Source organism: Hypomesus transpacificus, chromosome 23 (genome assembly GCF_021917145.1).
Source record: "Hypomesus transpacificus isolate Combined female chromosome 23, fHypTra1, whole genome shotgun sequence".
Taxonomy (NCBI): domain Eukaryota; kingdom Metazoa; phylum Chordata; class Actinopteri; order Osmeriformes; family Osmeridae; genus Hypomesus; species Hypomesus transpacificus.
This window is the reverse complement of record NC_061082.1, coordinates 11633105-11661097: the sequence shown is the minus strand read 5'-3', so window position 1 is coordinate 11661097 and position 27993 is coordinate 11633105. Positions and strand designations below refer to the sequence as shown.

At 45.4% G+C, this 27993-nt stretch overlaps 1 protein-coding gene across 6 annotated transcripts; it reads right to left on the bottom strand.

Moving 5' to 3' along the window:
* On the bottom strand, window positions 1-27825 carry LOC124485227 (peripheral plasma membrane protein CASK-like). Of its 6 annotated transcripts, none has more exons than XM_047046682.1 (27): window positions 27121-27825; window positions 19521-19633; window positions 18912-19017; window positions 18349-18426; window positions 18073-18145; window positions 17524-17626; window positions 17061-17239; window positions 16739-16861; window positions 16575-16658; window positions 15641-15740; window positions 14961-15082; window positions 12529-12606; window positions 10605-10652; window positions 9806-9886; window positions 8953-9123; window positions 8649-8727; window positions 8200-8285; window positions 7986-8054; window positions 7462-7524; window positions 6834-6869; window positions 5852-6048; window positions 5538-5647; window positions 4099-4179; window positions 3911-3991; window positions 2727-2929; window positions 2189-2272; window positions 1-1692 (listed from the first exon to the last, which is right to left on the bottom strand). In XM_047046682.1, the coding sequence occupies exons 1-27, from the start codon at window positions 27177-27179 to the stop codon at window positions 1516-1518; spliced, it is 2784 nt and encodes a 927-aa protein (XP_046902638.1). In that variant the 5' UTR covers window positions 27180-27825; the 3' UTR covers window positions 1-1515. The 6 variants fall into 6 exon arrangements, with proteins under 6 accessions (XP_046902638.1, XP_046902641.1, XP_046902640.1 ...); XM_047046685.1 differs by having other exon boundaries at window positions 16575-16655; XM_047046684.1 differs by having other exon boundaries at window positions 17064-17239; window positions 27121-27824.
* Window positions 27826-27993: the final 168 nt, after the last annotated feature.

The window sequence follows — 27993 nt, the reverse complement described above, 5'->3', positions numbered from 1 at the left end:
TTCATCTTTCAACACAAAAGGAAATGTAATAAAAAATTATTCATCTACTTAAGAACTTTCATTATTCCAAGACATGAATGTACACGGGCCAGTCAGTTGTATCAGATACAGGGTTATTCAGACACACCACCTGCTACCTCACTTTGTATATGTTCAGCATTTTCAATCAGGAACACAACTCAAGAATAAAAATCATCATTTATCTTTCTTTGACTGAATTAAAACATGAATACTCTTTGACAACATATGTGAAAAGGCAGAGCTGTTTGAACCACAAATCCAAAACAAACACCTCATCACAATCTAGTCCACTGAAAAATCAGTTTCTTTCTAGAATCTCCAGAATGCAGGCATGCGTCAATGTTCTCTCTCTCCTTTTGGTTTGAGTTGAATCGTCCAGAGTGGAATGTTGTTTCTTCTTCCAGGGAGATTACAGGAGGACAGGGAGCCCTGTCTACAAGCTGAATGTCCTCCAGGGCGTAACCTTCCATCTCAAAAATCTTTATAGATTAATTTAGAAGAGACAGTACCTCTAACAGATGTCTCTACAATAGCAGTTCTTTATAGCTACACCCACTGTTTATAAGGAGATAAACACAAAAGCAAATACTGCAGAGGCTACAGTACATGTTTGTAATGGACTTAATGAAGGATGAATACAAGACAGAATGGTAAATCGATAGATGTGTTCCTCGTCTGTTGAGGGGCTCTCCACTAACCGTGTCTAGAGAGCTACAACACCAACATGGGAGGAGGAACAGCACTGTCCCTTCAAAACATCTTCTCGTCTACAATGTTTTGCCTCCGAGCTATCGTAGACATAACAATATGCATTAGTTTGTTTAGGTTTATACAACACTACAACGTTATGGTCTGTAAGAGCAAATCTGATTGGTTGCCGAAGCTTGTGCTGAACCACTACGTGTCATGTGCAGAAACACGGAGGGTCTGGATGTTGAAGGCTCAAGAGGGTTCTCATTGGTTTTAGGAATGGTTTTCTGTTCCAAGAAATTAGATGATCAGATAGAATAAAGAACATGGAATGTAAGAAGTAGGGAAGAAGATCTACAGATGTAGGAGATGAGGGGGATGAGTCCTAGTAGACCCAGGAGATGAGGGGGGTGAGTCCTAATAGACCCAGGAGATGAGGGGGATGAGTCCTAATATACCCAATAGTTCAGGGGGGTGAGTCCCAGTAGACCCAGGAGATGAGGGGGATGAGTCCTAGTAGACCCAAGAGATGAGGGGGATGAGTCCTAGTAGACCCAGGAGATGAGGGGGGTGAGTCCTAGTAGACCCAGGAGATGAGGGGGGTGAGTCCTAATAGACCCGGGGGATGAGTCCTAGTAGACCCAAGAGATGAGGGGGATGAGTCCTAATAGACCCAGGAGATGAGGGGGGTGAGTCCTAATAGACCCGGGGGATGAGTCCTAGTAGACCCAAGAGATGAGGGGGATGAGTCCTAATAGACCCAGGAGATGAGGGATGAGTCCTAGTAGACCCAGGAGATGAGTGCTAATAAACCCAGGAGATCGGCACCCACTGAGCGCTGGAGCATACTTCTTCCACCGCCTCCTCCAGGTGCTGGAGTGTCTCATCGATTTGGTTGTTGATGATGGTCTGGTCAAAGCAGTGAGCGTACATCTTCTGGAGGATCTCGGATTCCTTCTGCAGACGCTGGAGAGACTCATCCTGGGCATAGAGAGGAGTGAAGGGCAGACAGCTTGTTAACCCTACCTCATGGGTCTAGGTACGTTCTGCATTGATTGAGCAGCCGAGAGGTGAAACAAATGCAGCATACAAAATCAACGAGACAACTGTTGACAACTTTAGTATGTTCATCTAACTTTTCTGTTTGTTGCGTGAATATATGCTTCCAAGGCTAAATAAGGTGTCATCTAAATATTGCAGCATATATACACTTCATTACTTAACTTTTGATTGCAATTTTTATATATTCTACACTGTTGGCTTAAATATATATACATATTTTATGATTTCCTTTTTCCCTTTTAATTCAGATTATAAAGTGCTAATAATTCCCCTACTGTTCCACAGTTATGACAGAACTGCCGTTACTGTGATACGAGTGCACAGAAAAACGGTCATGTGTAAACATTGTATGATTTTATGTATACTATATAGCTCTTTTAAAGAAAACTTTACCAATGTATGTTTGTGTACGTACCTCGTTGATTCCAGGGGTGATGGTCGGTGCAGCGATAAAAACAACATATGGAGCAAACTCTGCAGTCCGCAGCACTTTCAGGGCCTGGACAAAGAACAGGATTGGAGATCACACGCACACAATCACACTCATACGCATTATCACACTCATACACACACACACACACACACATATACAGACACATAAGCACACACATTTATACACGCACACACACTTATGCATACTCATAAACACTCATAGACACACACAGACACATATATTCATGCACACACTCATGCATACGAACGCAAGCATACACAAATATGGGAGGGGGGGTCGGGTGGCTGAGCGGTTAGGGAATCGGACTAGTAATCTGAAGGTCCCCAGTTCGATTCCCGGCCACACCAAAGGACGTTGTGTGCTTGGGCAAGGCACTTCACCCTACTTGCCTCTGGGGGAATGTCCCTGTACTTACTGTAAGTCGCTCTGGATAAGAGCGTCTGAATCTGAACATTTACATGACTAAATGTCATGTAAATGTAAATATGCACACACTCACCTGAGGCTCTACGTCCAGGATAGCGATGCGTCCCTGCTGGTGGATGTCGCGGATGGTCTCCAGCCGTGTTCCGTACATGGCGTCCTCGTGGCTGCCGTACTCCAGGTACTCATTATTACTAATGTCCAGCATCATCTGCTCGTGGGACGCAAAGTAATAGTTCTGCCCGTTCTCTTCGTCCTTCTTAGGAGGCCTGGTGGTGTCTGGGGAGATGGAACAGGAAGATGGACAGAGAGAGAACTATGAGGTGAGCACGTCATTCACCCCCGTTCGAAAGAGGACAAAGAGGATAGAGATTTTAGGTGGGGCGTGTTTTATATGGGATTGATTTAGGGGTGTGTGCGCATTTTTTGTGGGATTGGGGAGGTGTACGTGTGTTTAACCTGGGATTGGGGAGGTGTACGTGTGTTTAACGTGGGATTGGGGAGGTGTGTGTAAACTGGTGTCTGTCCTTAACCACTGATCAGTTAACAATAATTAAAAATGACAGCTAACGATTACTTTATTACTTGTATACTGTTTGGAATGCTGAATATAAGAAACAATGTTTGAACTATAGCCTGCTATATGAGCTCACGAGAACATGGAACGTCAGCGCCATTTCTAGGACCCCTATCTGAAGCCTAAACAGAAGCTATCTAGCATGTGGCGTCTTCTTTCTGTGCTTGCAAAGGCCATGTTGATTGTCATCCCCCTGACGTTTCTTGTGAGTATAACCCCCCATATTGTGATACTATTTAACTGCCTTGATTCCTGTATTCTTGGTCCAGTCCTCTGTGATGCTCAACTTGAGTGTATCAGACAACTGCACTGTATAGATCTATAACAAATATGTTAATGTTGTCTTGAACTTGTACTTGGCGATTCACTTCATTAACTTGGTACTTTCACGGCAATTGGGTACTATCTAATACTTCTTCAGTGTGTGTGTCTTACGTGGGATTGGGTAGGTGTGTGTGTGTCTTACATGGGATTGGGTAGGTGTGTGTGTGTCTTACGTGGGATTGGGTAGGTGTGTGTGTGTCTTACGTGGGATTGGGTAGGTGTGTGTGTGTCTTACGTGGGATTGGGTAGGTGTGTGTGTGTGTTTTACGTGGGATTGGGTAGGTGTGTGTGTGTCTTACGTGGGATTGGGTAGGTGTGTGTGTCTTACGTGGGATTGGGTAGGTGTGTGTGTGTCTTACGTGGGATTGGGTAGGCGAATCTGTCTGAGTGTTTGGTGATGAGCGTGTTCTTGATGTGCCTTCGTCCTACGCCGTGGGCTCCTGAGGAAGACACGCCAGCAAGAAGTCACTGTGGTGTCCCCATGGTCCTAATGCTGCTCCCAGTAAACACATCCTGCACTGGAGGTCATGTTATGGATCGTGCTTACCTAACAGAACCAGTGTTTTCCTTTTGAATGCTGGAAGTTTGACAACCTCTTCATATGTGACGAGGTCTAGTTGATCAAATACTGAAGGAAGAGAAATAGAAAAGGAAAGAGAGTGAAAACAGAAAGTGAGACTTAATAATAATGGTCAACTTAAGGAAAGGTAAGATAGATGGACAGCGTGTGACAGTTGGACATGGGGCGGGGACTCACAATAAGAAATAAGACGGACATTAATACGACTGGAAATAGAGGAAATCTAGTTTCACTGCTGGTTACTTACATAAAGGTAGTTTGGAGGTGGGCAGCGGGAGAAATGAACATAACACACCTTGATTACACAGTGGTTAAAATGGCTTATTACTTGATTGACGAGTCTACTGCTGAGAGCTGGTGTAACATCTCTACACCATTAGACCAGCAGAGAATGAACATGCATTGTGTTCACCCCCTTGGGAACATATTTATTTCCCACACACGACCTTAGGTCAACAGTTAATTGGCAAAATGTCAACCTGAAAGCTCAAAGCTATTGCAGCCGACATGCCACTCTGGGCTACAGTGCCATATGTCTGCGGTAGAGGGCTGTGTCTGCGGTAGAGGGCTGTGTCTGCGGTAGAGGGCTGTGTCTGCGGTAGAGGGCTGTGTCTGCGGTAGAGGGCTGTGTCTGTGGTAGAGGGCTGTGTCTGCGGTAGAGGGCTGTGTCTGTGTCTACCGTCAGGAAGGCGGTTCAGACTCCCACAGTGGCTGAACAGGATGATGAATTCATCCATGCCATGAAACATCAGTCTTTCAAACAGGGAAGATGGTCTCGGGGGCGTGGGAGCTGGATGTATATTCTTTGAACTCTTCCCCATGGTAGTTGCATATCTTTTTTTAGTTTGTTTGTTATTGGTGTACATTTATTTGTGTATGTCTGCATAATACGTTCTGTGTGTATGCGTGTATATTATTGGTGGTGCATGTTATGTGTTCCCCACACTGTGGCGCAGCAAAGTGGGGAAAGCTCTCATGCAGCAGTCTGTAGGCAGAAGGTGCTGCACTCTGCTGGTCATATCGGGATGTGTAAAGAACTACTGTATACATTACAGACATAACATTCTTTTGCTTCAGGGCCAACTCAGCCAGTTATCCCTGGCATGGGACTGTGATTGGAACTACCTTTACAAGCTTCTGTACATACACACACACACACACACACACACACACACACACACACACAATCCTTCAGACACAACAACCCTTCAGGCACACAACAGACCCTTCAAACACACAACCACAGATACATGAAGCGCAGTAACAGCTTTGGGGAGAGAGTGGCATATTTTTACATGTGGTTGAGATGATTCATGTGTTTATGATGGTAGTAAATATTCCATCTGGTATGCGTTTGCTTGCTTGCTTGCGTGTGTATGCAAGTACTGCACTGTGTGAATACTGACCTGCATTGTGTTTCGCCAGGTACTTGTCTTTGTACTGCTTCTTCTTTTTACCAAACCAGGTACAGTTGGTCTGCTGCTTGGTTTTCTCCATCGCACAGCACGCCACGCGCCTACAAACACACACACACACACACAGAGTCCCATTACAAGTGTTCTATGCATGTTGGTGTTGCCAATATGTAATGTGTTGTATTTGTCTGCCTATGTGCGTGTGTGTGTGTCCATCTGACTTTTCAAAAGGTGTTTTTATGTACACCTGTGGATTTGCTGAGTCCTGCAATATTGTAAGTGGTTTGAGCAGTGCGTGTCCTCACCACTCCTGGAGCTCCGGTGAGGGCACGAGGCCCGCGGGGCAGCTGCTCCTGCTCTCCAGCTGGCCCTGCCACCAGTTGTGGTCGTCCTTGGAGATGATCTGGATGATGTCGCCGACCCCGAAACGAATCCCTGCCTCCTTACAGGGGATGAGGTCATCTCGGGAAGGGTCATACTCGAACTGGGCTCGCACATAGATCTGAGAGAGGGTCAGAGGCCAGGTGGGATGTGAGGGGGTTGAGGCGGCAGGAAGGAGAGAAAAACAATGAAGGACAATACATTTTGGAGAGCAGGAAGGGGTAAGATAAAGAGACATTCAGGGAGAGAGTGATCAAGACAAAGAAAAGAAACACAAATAGAGAGATGGTAAAGAGGAGTGTGTGTGGTGTTTGGTTGTGTGTGCGTGGTTGGGTGTGTGTGTAGTGGGGGGTTGGGTGTGTATGTGGTTGGTGTGTGTGTGGTTGGTGTGTGTGGTGGGGGGTTGGGTGTGTATGTGGTTGGTGGTTGGGTGTGTGTGTGGGGGGTTGGGTGTGTATGTGGTTGGTGGTTGGGTGTGTGTGTGTGTGTGGTTGGTGTGTGTGGTGGGGGGTTGGGTGTGTATGTGGTTGGTGGTTGGGTGTGTGTGTGGGGGGTTTGGTGTGCGTGTGGGGGGGTTGGGTGCGTGTGTGGTTGGTGTGTGTAGTCGGGGGTTGGGTGTGTATGTGGTTGGTGTGTGTGGTAAGGGGTGACATCATTGCTGATAAAGAGAGCTCCTTGGCTTCCCTGAAGAGAGATCAGGACACCATGTCTGGTCAAATCTCTTCACTCACTCAATCAATATCAAATTAATCTTAACACAGACCATGATTGGATCACTCTAAATTCAGTATCTGCTGAAGCCATACTTCATACTACACACAGTGTGTTTGAGGGGTGAAGGGATTGAGAAATTGAAAAAAAACTGTAGTGGAGAGCCAGATTAAGAGAGTGTGTGCTGGTATTCACCTGTCGACTCTTGGTTTGGATGGTGGACGGCAGGTCCTGTGAGAAACACATCCAGTCATGGTAGAAAGAGAGAGACTTTACCACATGGGGGTGGCAGCTATACACAACCAAGACTTCATTCTTTATAATACTCATAGATCATTCTTATGAGTGAAAAGGACAGCTGGCTTTACAACCAGTCTGTGTGTGGGCAGGGTGATAGGAAGCAAGGAGAGAGCAAGTACAGCAGATGCCTGGAGTACTAGTGTGTCTGGGAGCGGTCTGGGGGAATAGATGACGTGTGAGAATAATTATAGAAGCAGCCAGCCAGTCAGAAAAAAAACCAAAACAATTTGAGCAGATTAGCGGTAACATTTGAACTGTAACAACCCTAACTCGTTCTGACACTCATATTACTATCAGCGTTGGTGATATTAAACTCAAAATAAAGGCGTATATACTCAATTGGAAGCTCAGATTAAAAACAAAGGGAGGTGGCACATTCCCTCACACATGAAGGATGGAGGGAGGGGTGCAGAGGAGGGCAATATTCAAGGGACGTGGGGCGTAAAAAGCAGGGTTGGTCAGGGGGAGGGAGGACAGAGGTGGTCAGGGGACATGGTTGGTCAGGAGGAGGGGGCGTCCTTACCAAGATGGAACTGTTAATGCTGGAGTGACCGTTGGCAGGAGACGGGGTGGAGGGGGAATCTCTCTGAAATAAGACACACATTTCACACAGGTCAGCAATATACAGCCACCACAACACACACACACACCTATACACACACTCAGGAACCAGCAGAGTGAAAGCAGTTACTTGACTGGCCCATTTTTATTTTGTTGGTTGTTTCTCTAACAGTTCTACGACCAGTAGGGTGTGGGAGAGGTTCACAGCTAGGGTGTGGTAACAGATGAACAGCCTGTCTCACCCAGCCTCAGCCAAAACATATCTGATAAATAAACACACATGCTCTGTCACCAGGCAGGCAGTTAGTAACGGGTCCCAGAGCTCCAAAACAGCAAGGACAGAGGGAGGAGAAGGAGTGTGGGTGGGATGGGTAAAGAAAGGTCGAGTTTGAGATATCGGGGTGAAATGAGAGAGTGCAGGACAGAGGGCAGAGAGGGTAAGGACGGGACGGAGAGAAGTGAGAACAGGTTTTTGTTTGGTCTTACCTCACACAGAGAACCCTGTGTCCTGTAGCTGGGCACTATCTTAAAGGTGATGCTGCCCCTCATTTCCTTCTGTGGAGAGAAAGGCTTACTCAAACACTAGAACGTTTCCAAGGATGTCCGTCCGTCCGTCCCCCTCCCCCTTGTGGAGAGAAGGTTCGATAGTCCTGCCTGCTGGGCCCTAGGGGGGGCGCTGGGCTGCAAGGGCATCACTCACCAGCATCTTCTGGAGCTGTTCCACGGTCTGGTTGGCCACACTGATGCCACTGATCTCCCTGATCTCATCCCCCACATGCAGCGTTCCTACGTAGCACATGACAGACAGAGAGTTGTGAGTTATAGTTGTGTATGGGTGGTCAAAGTATGATACGACATGTGAGTTTGTGTGCCACTCTATAAGGTGTTCAGAGGGTTGGGGATAAGATATAAGGTATTCAGAGGGTTTGGGATAAGAGATAAGGTATTCGGAGGGCTTAGGATAAGAGATAAGGTATTCAGAGGGTTTGGGATAAGAGATAAGGTATTCAGAGGGTTTGGGATAAGAGATAAGGTATTCAGAGGGTTTGGGATAAGAGATAAGGTGTTCAGATGGCTGGGGATAAGGGATGATAAGGTATTCAGAGGGTTATGGCATAAGGGATGATAAGGTATTCAGATGTAGCCTACCTTGTCTGTGGATCATTCCTCCATGCATGATCCTGGCCACAATGCAGTGGTTCAGATCATTCATCTTCAGTGTGATACCCTATACATACACACTCGTCATCAAACATATCTCATTTTAACAGTTCAGTTGTGTTCAGTAACAGTTGTGATGCATAATATAGAAAACTCTTTCCACTAAGGTAAGTACATATCAACCTCAACATTAATATTACAATAACTACGATACCTTGTACAGGCCTCGGAACAGTACATTGAGCAGAGACCCTATGTCGGATGTAGAAAGTGCACATGTATACCACAGTACCATGGGTTCATCCGTGTTCTTTTGGAACTGGACCAGGCGCACGCGCGTGACGTTCTCCAGGTCTCCATCCGTGCTCTCCGGTGACTCTCCGTTCAGGTACGGGGAGCCGGCCCTCAGGGCATCATCACTGTACACCTCGTGGGCCACTACGTCGTGAGTCTGCAGCAAGGCCTACACACACACACACACACACACACACACACACACACACACACACACACACACACACACACACACACACACACACACACACACACACACACACACACACACACACAGGATTTGAGTGTGTACTTCAACACCGCAAAACCAGGAAGGCTAAAGACTCCCAGTAAACACTGTGACAAGGGTTCCTCCTCAGGTTCACTAGAGTGGTCGAGGTGAGGGAGCAGGCGGGCATCCAGCATAATGGTGACTAAGCTGGAAGGGACAGTCATGTCTGAGTACAATAGAGACAAAGATGGAGAGCCAGAGTATAAGAGACAGAATGAGAGACATAAAGAGAAAGAGTGTATAGAGAGAGGAGTAATGTACTCGGCTTGTTTCTCTTATCGACTTCCTCTTTCCATCGTTTCTCCACACTCTCCCATTTACACAGTTGTCTCTCTTTATTCCGCCATACGGCCTCTCGCACCAACTATCCAGCCTCCAGGACCTCTGCATGGTGTATGCAGATATGTAGTAGTGAGTGTGTGTATCCATGTGCGCGTGTTTATGCTTGTGTCCGGGTGTTCATCAGTGTGTTGGCTTAGAAGTGTGTGTGCTTATCGGTGTGCGAGTTTGTTTATGAGTGCGTGTTTCTCAGTGTTCATGTGTGTTTATGCGTGTGCACGCGCGCGTGTTTTTCACTCACCATGAAATGCGGCTGAGTCAGTATCCTTCGGAGCTCCTTGGCGTCGAGGTTGTCAGGGTAACAGGAGATCTCCTGCAGTACCTACGTGGGCAGAGAAGACAGTCACAACCTTCACTACGCTAACCCTAACCCAACACGGCTCATAACCCTCACAGCACATCCAGGGCACAGCTCATAACCCTAACTCTGCCACCACCTTCTGTCCACTGCAAACCCACCGCATGTCAGCTCATATCCCTATTACTCTCCTTAAGACACACCCTTCTCAACCAATGAGGGAACTCCTCAGAGCATGCCCAAGCCAATCGGGCTCCTTGACCACGTCGCCTGGCTACCTGGGCTGGTATCAGCTCCAGATACAGTATGTCACACCTGGCTGATGAATGTGGCAATACTATTGTGAGGTGTGTGTGCATGAGAGAGAGCGAGAGATCGAGATAGATAGACAGAGAGAGATGGATAGTGAGAGACTCGCTAAGACATGAAGTCTGGCTCGCTTCTGGCTTGCTACAGGACTAAGTGAACTTTGTTTCAAAGTCAAAGAATCACTGTGGTATGTTTGTGTCGATGACATTCAAGTGCTATTAATGTCACAGTAATGACGGTTTTGTCATAACTGGAACAGTGTGAACTTATACACACACACAATTATACATTGCAGCCTCACAGACAGATGAAAAGATGGACACGTGGGTTATATTCCTTTCTGGTCCAGCTGCTTTAATCCCAATTAAATTAAATTAAAAAACGTTATAAAACAACTCGTCTTGGAGTGTAAGGAGTTAGGGGGACATCTTACATTTTCCAGCTGCCTCAAAGAGCCACTTTCTTTGTCTTGGGAGGGGCTCTTTGCAAAGGAAGACAGGAACACATGTTACACAATGCTGATCCTCCGCTTAAGGACCAGAGGTCAGGGGTCGGAGTGGACCAAGGTGACAGGGTTGGAAGGGAAGAAATCCCGGCCTCATGTCAATCTATTCACCATAGATTTGATCAGGCGAAAGGGGAGAAGGTATTCTCCAGGGCAGGGTCAGTGTTAGCAGGCCCCTGGGGGGGAGAAGCCCCAGAGAGAAGAGCGGAATCCTCCACTCGGATCGCTTTGAAGCATTTCAGTAGCAGCCAGCGAGGCTGAGAGCGAGAAAGCAGAGAAGAAGAAGGAGGAACTCCGAATGAGCGAAACACACACACACAGACTAAAACAAGCAGCAGGGACTCGTCTCACGAACTAAACACGAGCTCCGATAAAAGTCCATGGAAGCTTGGAAGGCAGTGACGGAAGTTCTCCGCAAAAAAGGAGAGAAGATAAAGGAAGAGCTCAAAGACAGACAGCCTTTCATCGGGAATCGAACACGCCATCTAACCTGCTCCAACTGAGCCCCACAGAGGATTACAGCGCGGTGAAGCCAAGAGAAGCCTGGAAAAGTTTAGCAAAGCCAAAGATGACAGCCTACAAGCTCATTCCTCCAGCCTTTCCCAATCCTGGTCTACTCCACTCTGTAGTTCTCTTCTCTACTCCACTCTATAATATTCTAATCTGCTCTGCTCTGCTGGGCTCTGCTGTATTCTGTGCTTCTTGTCGTGTCCAATCAGTCACATGGATCTCTTGACCATGATTACCTCCATTGACTCCAGGGGTATTGATCATTACATGCTGCCGCCTTATCTCACAGCTAATCAGACCTTACATACAACTAACCAGGGTTCTGTAGAGACTGAGACCTGCAGGGTTCTGTTGTAAATATAGATCAGTTGTCTAAGTCAGCCTTTCCCAATCCTGGTCCTCGGGACCCACTGTCCTGCATGTTTCCCTCTTCTAACAGACCTGATTCAAGGGCCATCAAAATCACGAAGGGTCTGATTAGCTGTGAGATAAGGCGGCAGCGTGTAATGATCAATACCTCTGGAATCAATGGAGGTAATCATGGTCAAGATCCATGTGACTGATTGGACACGACAAGAAGCACAGAATACAGCAGAGCCCAGTAGAGCAGAGCAGTACAGAGTAGAGCAGCGCAGTACAGAGTAGAGCAGCGCAGTACAGAGCAGAGCAAAACAGAGTAGAGCAGAGCAGTACAGAGCAGAGCAAAACAGAGTAGAGCTGAGCAGTACAGAGTAGAGCAGAGCAGTACAGAGCACAGTAGAGCAGATTAGAATACTAATCTAGAGTGTAATAGAGTACTGCAGGGTGGAGTACAGCAGAGTACTACAGAGTGGAGTAGAGTACTACAGAGTAATACAGAGTGGAGTAGAGTACAGCAGAGTATTACAGAGTGAAGTAGAGTACGACAGAGTAGAGTACAGCAGAGTAATACAGAGTGGAGTATTACAGAGTGAAGTAGAGTACGACAGAGTAGAGTACAGCAGAGTAATACAGAGTGGAGTACAGCAGAGTAATACAGAGCGGAGTACAGCAGAGTACTATAGAGTGAAGTAGAGTAATACAGAGTGGAGTACAGCAGAGTACTACAGAGTGAAGTAGAGTACGACAGAGTGGAGTACAGCAGAGTACTACAGAGTGAAGTAGAGTACGACAGAGTGGAGTACAGCAGAGTAAAACAGAGCGGAGTACAGCAGATCACCTATCAACACAATAGGTTACAGTATAACAATCGTCGGTTGTGTGCGTGCAAGTATGTGTGTGTAAGCGTGTGCATGCAAGTGTGGGTGCGTGTGTGTGTACAAGTGTGTGTCTGCAAGTGTGTGCATAGTGTGTGTACACTAACCTCTCTGGCTCTGTGGACAGCATCACTGTGAGGGGTTCTGATGTATGGAGAGGACTTGGTGCTTATCTTATCATAGAGCTGCAATGACGGTAAAACACACAATTCATTCATTAATAAACAATTTAAACATCAACCCACTTGACCAAGTGACTAGGGGTACTGTAAATCCTAATCAACTTGCACATTTGTAAGATCTGGTGTCATCATCATCATCAATATTAAATGTGTGTATGAGTATTGTAACACTCCTTTGCCTTCTCATTTTCAACCTTTTCTTCTTATTTAGTTAGCAGTGTATCCCATGACAAATCGCTTTTGCAAGTAAGCCATGCGTACAATAATAAAACAAAAGTACCAAAAGTGCCAAAAATAATGGTATGCTCCCATATGAAGACGTTGATAAACATTTCATATGAATGAAATGCCTCACAATAAACCTGCATACAGTGAAAATAGGTACAATTAACTGTAAGAGTAAAACAATCCCGGCAGTCTAATGGGAGGCTCTATAGAGCAGCAGGTCTGTTCTGTCCTCATAGAGCATCAGTCAGAGTCAGACCCAGAGTCAGAGTCAGTCAGGCTCACAAAGACAGCAGCTGGAGGAGCTGTGAAGGAGGCTCTGATTCTGAGCCATCTGGGAGGAAGAGACGTGCACAGTTTAAACACAATTCCTCCACTATAGCTGAGACAGAATCCACTCATCGTCTCCATCACAATGTATTCAGCTGTCCTGCAGACAATCCTTCTTTCTCCTTTATGGCACCGTTCAGAAAAACGAGCTTGTTTTGGCATTTTTCAAAATAACAAAAAAAGAGCACACCCTGTTGATAAAAAGGCTAAGTATGAATGCCTCCCCACTGCCCTTTCTCCCAGAGCTTATCCACCATACTGCCCTCTCTGCGCCCAGACCTTGCCCACCTTACTGCACCCTCTGCTGGGGAAACTCTCAACTTGCCCTCTCTCCACTGCTTGCCGTGACAGCAAAGTGTGATGACCAGCAACAATGTGGCACGCTGGTGACGAGCAATACTGCCTCGTGTCGCCTACATACATAAACACCATTCCTCCAGGCTAGCCCAAGTGTTCTCCGACGAGAATGCTGATTTACTAACCCTACCAGACATCCAAGATCATAGTTATACTGGAGACAGGGTGGACTGAATCTACCTCATGAAGCTGTTTCTTGAACATGCATGATGCTGGCTTTCGTAAAACTACTAGAAATGTTTGCTAATTAGATGCTAACATGCTGTGAAATTCAAATTAAGAAAACACACTTTTTACTACTAAAGAAGTAAAGAATAGTGAGTTCATTTCTGGATCATTTTCTTTAAGCAATCGGATAAAATGAGCAAGTGATGGCCGTATCACCAAGCACAATTTCACTAAATCTGTATTTTCACGGTTGACGTTGTGCATTCAGGAAAACGCTTATTAGACATAATCAACACAGAGGGCTTTGGGTGGCTGAATTACACATTAAACTTTAGTGTATTTTGTCTCTCAGACTCTTTCAATGCATTATAATAACTCACAAGAATATATGACCCATTCAGAGAGCACAAATGTAGCACACATCAGACAGGGTTGCAAGCAATTTCTTCAGCAACTAAATTCGGGTGTCCCTGGTTCTCACTATTTCTAGACCGCTGCTCTCAATAACCTTACTCCGCATGAAGCCTATCATGAAACCACTGTTTATAACTGTATTTACACAACGATTCTATGCCAAGCGATGCAACATCACTCCTACAGAAGACTGACGGTACACTGCAGCTTTACTTTTAGAAACAAGAATACACTCACCCACCCGTCTCCAAGCGTTTGTCAGACAGACCGGTCCAAAAGAGCATACACAAACACCAGGCTAATCAGTTCAACCCATCCACTCCTGGCCTCATGGATATCACCCTTTGTGCGTTTCTGCGTGAGTGTGTGTTTGCGTGTGAGGGTTGAGGCGGGTAGTGTCAGCTCGGCAGACACAGAAAGAACTGGAAGCTGCTGGGCCATAGAAAGACGACTAAACATAACAGCTGCCATTGTTCACTCTCTCCTTTCAGTTTTCGTGAAGGGTTCCTCTCTCTCTCCATTTCTGCCTCTGTTTCTCTCTCTCTCCCTGTTCAGGACTCGGGTGAGGTTGTTCCCTCCCCTCCCTCTCTCCCTCTCTCGTGTAATTTACCCTGAGGTCAGTGATACTGTCTGCTTAATATGCACTGATAAGTTAATTGATTTGGAAGTGGCGTTTCCAAGCCTACAACCATTTCATTAAATAAAGACACCATACATTGAAGGGCATTGCCTGAAAACTAAATTGTAGATATCTTAATGATAATGCTACCATCAACCTAATATAATATACCAAAGCTTATCTTTGGGGTCAATTGTTTAATCAAGGTACAGGCCAAAAGAAGACCAAGTATGTGTCCACTCACGTCCAGAAGTGTGTGAAGGTGCTGGTCCTGGAAAACCCCATGTAGAAAGTCTAGATCCTTCTCATTGCAGTCCGTCAGAGCATGGATCTCTTCTAAACTGTCCAACACCTGAGACACAGCCCCTGTACAGAACGCACACGACTGATTGAACTCTGACAACTATATATACAATTTGGGGAAAAAATACAATTGTATTGAGAATCAATCAGCAATCAAGTATGGATTGTATTTGAGGGTCACGTGACTAGACAGACACACAGAGTTCAAACAGGTCACACACACACAGGATACCTACGTTCTGATGCTAGCAGTCCTATCAGGGAAGCAGTAACACAAACACAGAGCAACAGTAAGACTGTAAGCATTCAATCAACCATTGTGTGGTCACAATGTTAGCCTTGGTATGTTAGGTAATGGTATATACTGTAAATGTGTGTAACAGCTGTGATAGGATTTTCATCCTTGGCAATCCTTATCCCCTCAGTGACGACACTGTTGATGAACTTGATAAACTGATTAACAGAAATCACTCATGAAGCTGAAAAGGGTGTTGAATGCTGAGATCTCCAAACTGCATATGAATTAATGCAGGGTTAGTTCCACTCATGTGTTCCCACTGTGTGTGTGTGTGTGTGTGTGTGTGAGTGAGTGAGGGTTAGGGAGAGAGAGAGCGTTGCTACCTGAGGAGGTTGAGTCTTCAGAGAAGTCAGGGAGTTCCTCGGGAGGGTCTCCATAAAAACAGTTGAACTTGTGACTGGAGACTGCTGCTAGCACTGCCCCCTGAGGACACACAAGGTACTTCCAGTCACTCTAAAGGCCTCGATATACTCCAGTTTCGTACTTGGTTGTTTGGACATAAGCTACGCATGCGGCATTGTCCACATACTCCACTGTGTTCTTTATGTCAACCTGGATTTCTTTAAAGCTATGTCCACCAGGAGGCGACAAAACATTGTGACTAAATGCATTGACAACTACTTCATATTTTGTACAACAGCAATAACCATGGCGACAGAGGAGGAGGTATTGTTATGTCTATGTCTATGACTGTTTAGGCAAGCCAGTTCACATATTTGCTCTTAAAAATGTACCACTGTTGTGTACTAGTAGGCTGACTTCTTCCAGGTTTTCTGTTTTTAATCAAGCAGCACGTCAGTGAATCTTTGGTATTCCGCAACACTATTTCTATTGGTACTGTATCTTGCGCATGCGTATATTACAGGCCCAGGGAGACGTGCACACAGTATGCACCAAACGAACCCAGGATACATGCGGCAGCCATTCAACATATGTGTACAAGTACTTAGCATGATGTATATTTCAGCCTTAACACGCACAGTCAGGTGGCTGAGTAGTTAGGGAATCGGGCTAGTAATCTGAAGGTTGCCAGTTCGATTCCCGGCCGTGAAAAATGACGTTGTGTCCTTGGGCAAGGCACTTCACCCTACTTTCTGTAAGTCGCTCTGGATAAGAGTCTGCTAAAGGACTAAAAGGTACACTTCTCGTCTCACACGTGTGTTTCTGAGTGTGAGTGTGTATATGTATCAGTGTGTTTCTGAGTGTGTGTATGTGTGTTCCTGTGTGAATGTCCACAGTAGCATGCCATCTGCTGACCTTCAGCTTCCTCCGGGCGTTGAACTTCCTCTGTTGTTCCACCGTCTCCTGCAGGTGGATCTTGTAGGCGTACCGCTCTCTCTCCTCAGGACACAAGTAGCAAGATATTACTTCCAGAGCAACTGTGTGTGTGTGTGAGTGCACGTGTGTGTGCAGTCCCCCACCTTGAGCCAGGGGTGGTTGAGGGCCTCGTAGACGGTGATCCTCTCAGTAGGGTCCAGCATCAGCATGCGTCTCACCAGGTCCTTGGCACTCTCGGAGATGTGGTTCCACTGGCGAGGATTCATCTACAGAGAGAAACACAGCTATTCACATACCGTACACCTCCATCTCCACCTCCACACACACTCACATACAGTACACCTTCACACACATTACATAATGTATCCACCTTTACTGAACATGTACACACACCTCCACATAATCGACTGTACACTTCTACAAACCATCCTCATGCTGGCAAATGGGGTTTTGTAAATCAACTACTACCTTGTATTTGCCTTTGCAGATGGCCTCAAACAGCCGGTCCCTGGTGCCGTAGAAGGGCAGGCCGCCGGACAGCAGGATGAACAGGATCACCCCGCAGCCCCACACGTCCACCGGCTTCCCGTACGGCTCACGCTTCACCACCTCCGGTGCCATGAAGTGAGGTGTGCCCACTCGACCTCCACACACACACACACACACACACACACACACACACACACACACAAGTGCACGTAGACACACACACAAATAACTGCTTCATCAAAACACAAATCATGCAGCATGCAAAAATGCAGTTGGTGAATTCATACTGTGTGCATATGCAACAGGTCAGCGTGACAAATGTTTGAGATCACAGTTTACAGGCACTGACAGCTGTCCCTCCCATCCCTGAACGGTCAACCTGGGGATTGACATTTTACCTCAGCAACAAACGAGAGAAGTTCCCTCAAGCCCTGCTTACCTCCGGCCACAAGCCCGGATTCACCCAGCTGGATGGCCACTCCAAACCCTCCCAGCTGGACTGGAGAGGAATTCTCCTTGGAGGCCAATAACACACAGTGAGGCTGGAGAGACAGGGAGGGTTCGAGAGAGAAGGAGGGAGAGTGAGAGGGAGAGAGAGAGAAATGGAGAGAGCGAAAGGGAGAGAAAACAGAGAGAAGCACAGTGATGGAAACAGAGAGGAGGGAGTACATTTACTTATTTTGAAAATGTCTTTATGAAACAAGTAGTGAATATAGTAAGTACAGTTGATAATCAAGGACCAGAAGTGAATAGTTGTAACTGTATATCCATGGTTAGTGCCCAGGAATGGTCTGTATTTATCCAGATACAGTGCAGGGGGATGGAGAGAAAATAAAAAGGGGTGAGAGAAGGTAGGTGGGGATGAAATACTAGTGAGACTATATATAAATATATATCTAGAGGTCAGGCAGTGAGGAGAGGAGACTGGAGAGAGGATAGGCAGGGAGAGGCGATTGAGGACAGGAGAGAGATGGGGTAGTTGAGGCACCTTGACGTCTCGATGGATCACGTTGTTATCATGGCAATAGCGTAGCGCCTCCAAAATCTGTCTCATGTAGTGACTGCAGGGGAAGTGGAGGAGGGTGAAATACATCTAAAACTGGTGATCTGCCACAGTGTCATGAAATTCTTTGTTGTGTAAATTTAAATCAAGACTTTGTTAACCATCTGCAGAGGAAAGTCAAATGCAAGTGTTATGATATTAACAGAACAGTTTCTGCTGACTGAATCCAAACCCAGAATCAGGTTCAGATGTTCCTCTCACCTGGCCACTGCTTCACTGTAGACAAAGCCAGCATCTGCCCTTTTCACTATTTCAAAACACAGATCTGCTCCATCCATACTGCAAGGAGATGGAAAGAAATTATATAAAGCTTCATTTGAGTCTGTGTGTGTGTGTGCCTTTGCTAAAGCCATAGGAAGCCCTCATACAGCAATCGGCCTTACAATCCTTGAAAATCCTCAAATGCAGAGATGTGTCAGTCACCTAGCGATGTCTGATAAGGGACTTAGCTGATAACACAAAGAGTTCGGGGCTCAAAGAGGAACAGGAGGAGAGAGGGGGAGGGAGACAAGGTGAGCATCACTGCTTTAATGACCTGAAAGGTCTTTGCCATTTGATTATTGTATTCCACCTTGATCTCTTTCTTAATTATCAGCCAATGTTAAAATTGCTCTCTCAAATGTTCTTTCTATACATCTTTTTTTAATTTATCTGACATGTCAACATGACAACAAAGACCCACCGTCACAGCGTGAGACTCTTCCACAACAAACATGCGTCATACTTAGTGTAAGAAGTGAGTTTTCCTGCTGTGTGAGACTTACAACTCAAACACCATGTAGAGCATGCCCTCTGAGCTGTAGGTTTCCAGCAACTCCACAATGTGAGGGTGTTTCAGCATGTGGTAGATACTGGCTTCTCTCTTCAGGTCTGAAAACAGAGAGAGACAGACAACCTTCACTGGGATGGAAATGGAGCCCTTGTCTATCATTCCAGCATATAGAGTATAGGTGTGAGGTAGCAGGTCTAGCAGGTGTGAGGTATCAGGTGCAGCAGGGGTGAGGAAGCAAGTGTGATGTAGAAGGTGCAGCAGGTGTGAGGTAGGTGTGAGGTAGCAGGCACAGCAGGTGTGAGGTAGCAGGCACAGCAGGTGTGAGGTAGCAGGTGTTAGGTACTTTCTAGACCAGCTGGGTATACAGGATGTATGGTGCAAGATCTGTTCCACAGACCCCCTTCCCTAATCATCTGGCTGCTGAAAAGGTCTTGATTTACATACTGCGCCACAAGCGGCTAGGCTTTATGGAGCCAGTGCTTTCTGAACCCAAACGTCTGTGTCTAAACATGGATAAAAGATCTGAAATCCCCATAAACATATGGAAATATGAAAAGGTAAGAAAACGGTGTGAGTGTCCTTTAACAATATGCATCCTTGCCTTCTGTGCTGAGTCCTGGGCTGGATGTGAACTGGGCCACATCAACAATCTTCACAGCAAACTGCTGCCCTGTCTCTCTGTTGGTGCATCTCCTCACCACACTGAAGGGACCCCTGGACACAGACATAATCATAAGGCTGGTGTATTTTAGCCCCCCCAAAAGTCACCCACTTACTAGATCATGTTAACCAGAATGTGGACAATAAAATATAATTTCTACAATAATCTCCTGAAGAAAAATTAAGAATTAAACCAATAAAATTGTCTTTTTGGGGAGGGGGATGACTTAGACATCCAAAGTTTATACAAACTGAATGCAGAATGGGAAACAATCTGAAGGAAAAAAAACGAATTAATTCATGAGAAAATGATGCTTATTTGGCAAGTTAGGTCTTCATCATGATCATTCCCATGATCGTTAATGAAATTAGTTCCACAATCACACATTTGGCTAGGTGTTGCAAACATTTTACAAGCAGGATATTAAAATGGTTCCTTTCGCCCTCTTTCTCTCACCATTTCATCTCTTTTCTCCTCTCGTCATCATTCTCTCTGCATGTCCAATCTCTCTCCAGCCACCCCCTTCCTTTCTCTCTCACTCTTCTTTCCATCTCCCTCCCCCCTGCCTTTCCCTGCCCTCCCCTGGGATGATGACACCACAGCAAATATGACGTTCTCACCAGGCACTATACAGCATGGAGCAAAGATGTGTGAAGTCAGCTTTAAAGCACAGACATCCGGGGTAATCAATGGTTTCAGAACAAAATACTTGGGCGAGAAGGATGGAAGGGGGAGAGAGGGGTGGGAAGAGGGGAGAGAGGGGAGGGGGATGGAAGGGGGAGAGAGGGGTGAAAAGAGGGGAGACAGGGATGGAAAGAGGGGAGAGAGGGAACATTACTTGAGGCAGGAAAGGCAGTGCCCAGTGTGTGTGAATAGAGTCAGCTGCAGCATTACTTCCTATCTATCAGAAGAAATTATACACTTCACTTCCCTCACAGAGAGAACAGGAAGAGGGGAGAAGTAAGAGAGAGAGGGGAGGGGAGAGCTTTAGGGGGACATGCAGCTGCAGAGTATTAGAGAGAGAGAGAATATCAGACAGACAGACAGAGACAGAGACAGAGACAGAGACAGAGACAGAGACAGAGACAGAGACAGAGAGAGAGAGAGAGAGAGAGAGAGAGAGAGGAGAGAGAGAGAGAGCTCTGTAAAAACAAATCACGGTGATGACCAAAACATGACAGGGCCACTAAACTTAAACAAATTCATCATGTAGTTTTTCTCAGGCGTCAAATGTCTGCATAGGAATCCTGTATCTCTTCGATCAAGGGGGATTCGAAGGGATATTGAGTAGATAGAATAAAGACATCTTGGACCGTCATGGATGCAGCAGTGTGGGAGTTAGGTTGAATATGCACTCCTTTAATAAGCAACTCTAGCAGTGACGGACATTGCATCATGATGAGCGAAGCCTAGTTCAGGCATGGCACTCGGTGCGTGTCATTCCGCTCATCAACTACACCTGTGTTAGCCTGCATCAAGACCATTGGGACACGTCCGCTAAGGCGGCAATATAGTCCCTCAAGGATACTCCTACACTCACTCCCGGTTGTTGTATTATTTGTGCTGCTGCCACCCTCCACTATCCCCATCCTCCATGTTGTCTGTATGTTACTGTCCATCAGGGGGATTTTAACTATTTGCTCCTTGCCTCATATTGCTTGCTAATGTTAGAGGCAGGGAGTGCTTCCCTTAGATATGTCCATTTAAATCTATTTCCATAGTGAATTTCACTGTAACAGTGTTAGAGCTATGGGCATTCAGAATGTCAGTGATACTGCTCAAATGGAGCGCAAAACTCTACTGTCTCGTTACCAAATCCGTTTCACTGCTCCAAGAGTCCTTCACAGATCTATGATCAACATACATCAACATGATCCTTCCGAGCTCACATGCAAGTGTTGTTGAGTCAAACCAGTCGGCAAGTCATGCTTTTATTATGTTTATTAAATTACACTTTGATCCAATAAGTACGAACTCATACTTTGCCTTTAAACAAAGTTATCCTCCACATGAAAACTTTTTTTTTTTCTTCCAACTTTGATCAGACAGGGAGCAACGCTGTTGACAGCTCCGGTTCACTCTCAACATCTCATTGCACCTTCATTGTTCAGCCTGGCCATTGAGTTTGTGTGTTTTAGACACACAACACCTACATGAGGATCGGGACAGCCATTCTGATCACACAAAGAATGGCCCATGTGAAATGATTTCTCCAGTCTTAATCCCCTAATTTGGTATTCCTCAGGAAATGCTCCAATTCCAGGAGTGTGCTGGATACAGACCTGGATAGAGAGCGACTTATGATGATTATTCCAAGGCTTCCTCAGAATAACACTTCTGAAAGGGACAATGCTCAAGGGATTTCTCGCTCTCATACACGCACACGCACACACACACACAGTATAGAGGATCAGAACTAAAGAAGGTTCTTCTGGCTAACAATGAGAGGATTTCAAAGTACTTGTATCTCTCAGGACTTGATGAATAAAGAAGAGAGGAGATGGAGAGGGGGAAAGTTGGAGAACATTTCGATTTAAAAGTGTTAAACGCAGCCAGGCTCTTCATACTTGGGAACTGTGTTTGTAAACCAAAATAGGGGATTGCGAAGGAGACACAGAAAGGGTGCTTTCACTTTCCCAATTATATTCTTATTCTTGACAGTTCAAACAAAAGCACTGAAAATCTAAACAGTCAAGACTCAAGCTGCTGAAGAGTGGTTGTGGAAGCAAAGAAAACTGCATCTTTCCAGAAATTGAATCAGTGTAAAATGTTGTAATAATGTCTACTTCGAGATAACCAAATTTGATCATTTTTTAAAACAAGATAAGAGGGGTAGGAGAAGTGAGAAAGAGGGATATCCTTGAGTGCAAAGGAATTAGACTTCAGGAATTACCAGGATGCATGTGTGGTCCCCACAACCTTATCAGGTTTGTTGAATCAGGATTGTATGTTAAAAAAGAAACCTAACAATGTGCAGATTAGAGCTACCATTAGGGAAATTCCAATGTTCATTCACGCAAACACTGATCCCTCGTCTGTGCAACCTGGGCAAGTCTGCCCCAGGGCTAGTCTGTCCAAGGGCCAGGCTAGTCTGTACCAGGGATAGTCTGTAGGGGCTGGTCTGGACCAGGCATACATTATCATTTGTATCTACTATGAGAAATGCAGTGGGAAAGCATTTCACATTCCACTGAAATTGTTTGCTTTTGTTTTGTGTGTCTTTATGTGTGTGTGTGTATGTGGCACTGGACACAGCCGTAACCCAGGTTACAGTGCGTGTTTTGGCAAAAAGCGCAGAAATGACTTCAGGCTGGACAGGCCAACCAAAAAGACTGAAAAAAGAAAAACAAACAGAAGGAAGAACAGGGAAACTATTCCTAAAATACAGATGGCAGCCTCAGCAGATTGACACTAATCTTTAGCAGACTGAGTTAGGTTCCTGACTCACCACCAAAACCACCAAGGAAATACTTTACTTACTTGTGGAGAATCCCCCTGTGCACCATTATGTGTAAATGTAACACGCACCTGTTATGTGACCAATGTTTTGGGGGAAAAGGAGCAGAAATATAGTAACCTTGTGTAGGCTATGATAAGTGTATTCAAGAAGCAAGAGAGTGTGTGTGTGTGTGTGTGTGGGGGGGGGGGGGATTAAGGAATTGATCACTGCTGAAGTTACCTCTCTGCATGGACATATGAAAGACCACTACAAGTATCCTCATCACTGAAGGTACCAGCAGTGTTCATACAGGGGCAGGGCTTCTAACACTGACTCAGTTCAGGCTGGGATGCAACCCTGGTGGGCTGAGTTGGTGTTAGGGGTGTCGCATAGGTCATGGCTTCTTTCTATGGGTTTGTTTTCCTTTAGTGAAAACGTTCTTAACGTACATTTAAAGTTCCCTGATATAGACAAACCTACAATTGAGCAAATTTCCAGTTTATTTCCATAAAATCCTATATACCCGACTGTTAATTCCCATGGAAAGCTTCCAAATTTGAAAATGTTTCAACCCTGTGTAGCTTCCCTAAATATCTCTTATAATGCCAGGAATCTCTGTCTGTATTTATAAATTAAAGAAATCGGGCTTTTAGGGCAGCGAGTGTCCCACGATTATCTTAAGAACTGGGCACAGTGCAAAGTTCGTTCTTTGCAGGTGTCCTTTTTACAATCAAATGGAATGCAGTGCCGCTTGACGTTGTTTGAAGCATTGACATTTACCTAAAATAATTTAGAGCCAGTTTGACAATGGATCTTTTTCAGCCATATTGACCTCACACTATACACTTCACTAGGTGCTTGGACTAATGTTCACTAGAGGTAGGAGGTTGTGTTAACTTCAGTCAATTTAGTCTAGTTAAAACAAACTGAATACCTCAAACATACTAACATTAATACCAATCATGATTCTAACATTATCCTGGCACTAACCATCTCCAGTCCTAGAGTTTCCTGCTATCCATTTCCAGTCCTATAGTTTCTTGCTCATTTAGGCCAGTGTATCCCTTACGCTTTATGAAAATCCCCCCCCCCACACACACACACACACCCACACACAGCCTACTGACCCCATTCAGGAAACACAGAAACACAGTGAGGAAATACCTCCAGGGGAAGGAGGAGAGGGAGCACACATGCTCTGAGAGGGATTTGAAGGAGGGAGAAAGGAAGATGAAATATGAGCCCATTAATGCTGAGCTCCTGTTGAGGCTGTGGGGCGTCTGCTCTCATGACCTGTGTTCAGAAGGCTGACCAGACAGGACTGCCTCATACTAACTGACACACTTCACTTGTTAACAACTTGTTAAGATAAACATATGCAATTATAACAATTAAAGAAATCAAAAGATTCTTGGCACAAAACTGGAAGATAATGTTGTGAGGAAAATATTGTTACACCCCCCCCCCCCCCACACACACACACACACACACACACACACACACACAATCCCTTCCCTTCAACACCAGCTAGTGTGGTATCTTCCAGGGTTAGGGTTACCCCTTAATCTCATCTCATCAGTATACATAGTACTATACTGTTGTAGGGATTTCAGGTGCCAGTGAGGTAGACACACACACATTCTCAGGAGGACATATTATAGGAGTCTGAAGTTACAGCATGCAGGGTGTGAGTTAAACGAATGAACTCAACCCTTCACTCTACTCTCCTTCCCCTCCCTCTTTGCATCTCCACCTTTTCCTCATTGTAATCTCCATGTGCCCCAGGAAGGGTATAGCTGGACAGCAGAGTGGTTCAATCTGGACATGCCAGATACGAAGACAAACACCGTCCAAGATAGGGTTGCAAAATTCCAGGAATTTCAAACTGTCCATGGAAATTAACAGGAATTAATGGAATTAACTTTAAATGTGATAAATTGCAGGTTAGCATAACAGGGAACTTAAATGTAGTTTGATCTTTTTTTTGCAGCATAGCCTAATCTTGGTTAAAACAACCAGATTTAATGCCAATTCTGTTAGATTTCTACCCTGCACATTCCTCTATCACATGCACACAGCACCCTACTTACTGCAGGGCTATTGAGGCCACACCCCCTGCCTGCACTGTGCATTCCTCCATCACATAAACAGATCTAGATCATTTATAGAATCCGGCACCATATGGCATGACTATTGAAGCCACAAGGCATGAGACCAAGGACTACAAAGTAACTTTTGATGATATTACTAGGGTAAATATATTTGATCTGTGGTATTAAAGTTTACCTAGCAATCCAATACAAGAACATAGGTAAATGTTTGATTTAGCATGCTGATTGGGTGCCCATCTACTCATCTAGCCTGTTTCCAGAATTAATTATAAAAAAAACATTTGGGAATATTCCAAATTCTAAATGTATCTATTTATATCTGTGCATGGCATTGCATTTGTGTTTTGTACACGCTTTTATTCTACAGAACAGTGCCACGTGCTCCATCTGATGTGCGGATACATTTCACCTCAGCCAATGTAGAAGGAATGGCTGTGTGCATTTGCAAATACTGTGCAAAGCTCTATGTTAAGAATGCCACAAAGATGCAGCAGCATATAGCCAAGTGCCCCAAGTTTCAGTCATCTGCGTCTCTCTCGTCAGATGTCTGTTTGCTGAGCTCAAAGAAGAAATCCAAGCTGTCCTGCCCACTTCCCTGCTGCTCCAAGCACTGGAAACCGCAGTAGTCAAATCAACGGAGAAGCGCCAAGAGTTCTGCATGAAGCCAGTATGCAGCAGCACACATGCTGGACCCAGAGTATGAGAAAAGCATACTTTCTGGTGAAGAGATCAACAGAGCTTCCACTGTTATTATTATCTCACCACATGGGTCTTGATGAAGTTCTCAGCAGTCTGGCGAAGTACTGTACCAAGGATGGCCTTTGGGAAGGGAATATGGTAGTTGAGCCAGAACAGATCTGTATCTACTGGTGGAAGGGACTTTGTGGATTTGAGGCCCTTGCACCTGTAGCCTCCATCATCCTATCCCAACAACATTTGCCGCCTCTGAGTGCAACTGGTCACTGTTTGGGAACACGCACACAAATGGTTCGCAAAAGGCTCACAAAAGCAAGGGTTGAAAACTGTTTAAAGTTTGTATTAAAGCTTCCCATGGAAACTTTCCGGAAATGTCCCGCCCCTTTGCAACCCTGGTCTGAGGTCAGAGCTCTAAAAATGAGAACTTGTTACTGAATGCTGTTAACAGTATAGATGAGAACAGAATATTCTGCTCTCAACTTAAAATGTTCCACACAGTTGGCAGCTTTGTGGACCTACTGCTATAGATCTTCCATTTAGGCTACATGGTTCTACTGATCCTGCAAAAATGCGAGGAGACTGGGCATTAGGCTTATTAAGAGACACCACCTCAATGGCCCCTGTTTGGCTTGGATTCCCCAGCTAATCTCCTCCACCCAGGATAAAAACACAGTTGAAGATTCAATGAGGCTTTAAAGAAAACACTCTCACACGTTCTGCTGAATGAACAGAATGGTTCCAGAGTAGTCTGGGATTGGTGGCAGACGTTCTGTACTGTACAACAGGAGACAGGTGGTGGTGCTGGTTTGGCTGTCTGTCGTGTGCTTTTACTTGCTTCTGGCCTGCCTTAATGTGTGCATAGCCTGCCTCACTCTTTCTAGAACGAATAACACTCCACACAACATAACACAGACATCCTGGTCCTCACAGCATGCACCAACACAGGGCCATTAAGTACATGCAGGTCAGGTGCTTGTCCTCAGCCACTCAATCAAATCAGCAACCACACCACCAATAACCAAGAGACGTACAGTTACTAAACAGGAGATATTAAGGACAGCTTATACAATATGATAGGAATATTAGTTGTGAAGTAGCCAACCTTGCCGTTAACTAAATCCCCAGACTCGTGTGTATCAACATCGAGATGCCATCATGGCAGCATGATGGCATTCAGGCTACTCGCGACGGGTATGCCTGTCCGTACACCTAGCGTTTACCTGGCGGCTTCCTTGTATCGACGATAAGATTGCACAAGGTAACAGCTCAAATAATAATACAACGTGATACTTACTTCCCAATGACCTCGCACAGCTCGTAGACGTCTTCAAAGAGAATGTCGTCGTCCGCCATAGTCCGACTTAGTTGGGAAAATTTGCCAGAAACCGTAAATAAAAACACACGATACGTCTATACTAACTGTCGTTAGAATGGTGTAAACCACAGGCAAACCCCATAAGACAAATCCAGAAGCATGGTCAGCGGGTTTACAAGAAAAGGCTTCCCAAATTCTAATGGGTACAGTTGGTATTAGATTATTTTGGTGTGGCTCTCTGGGATCCCGGTTAGCTGTTCACTTTGAAGCAACGTGAATGTTTAAACAAACGTTTGCTGGCCTTGGTTTGGCCCCACCTTGTCCGAGCTTCCCGGTTCCCTACTCTTCCTCGAGGAAACAGTGTGTCGTCAGTCTCTAAAGAACTTGACGCGTGCCTGCCAGCCGCTGTCAGTCCCAACACTACACCAGGTAGGCAGTTAACAGCTCAACAGAACTAAAGCTACAGTCTAACCGAAAAAGACTTCACTGTTGAAAAAACTGCATCAACGTGAGAACGCGAAATTAATCACATTGGCAACACGTGCTGTAAAAGGTTACATTCTTCATGCAAAGCATGCATTGTTATATTAAGCTTGCATTGTTAAACGCACAACGCATCTTCCACTTTTCTTTCCCACGTCGTCTCTACTACAAGCCTTTCAAGTTACAGACAATCCAAGCTCCTCCTACTCTATGTTATGAAACTGCTTCGATGTCCTCCATGTTGGCTCAAGAGATGTGCCTGTTTTCAAGAATTCCTCAAATGAACAAGTCTGAGCCACGATGACGTAGCTGAGCTTCAACAGTCACATCTCACATAGCATATCAATGGTGGGGAACACTCAGGTACCA

Bases quoted from the DNA above. Each gene is read 5' to 3' on its own strand.
- LOC124485227 (XM_047046682.1), bottom strand. From the start codon at position 27,179: ATGGCGGACGACGACATTCTCTTTGAAGACGTCTACGAGCTGTGCGAG. The intron at 19,634-27,120 runs GTAAGTATCACG...GTCTGTGTCCAG, and splicing joins CTGTGCGAGGTCATTGGGAA to GGGTCCCTTCAGTGTGGTGA. The intron at 7,525-7,985 runs GTAAGACCAAAC...GTCTTATTTCAG, and splicing joins CACAGGGTTCTCTGTGTGAG to AGAGATTCCCCCTCCACCCC.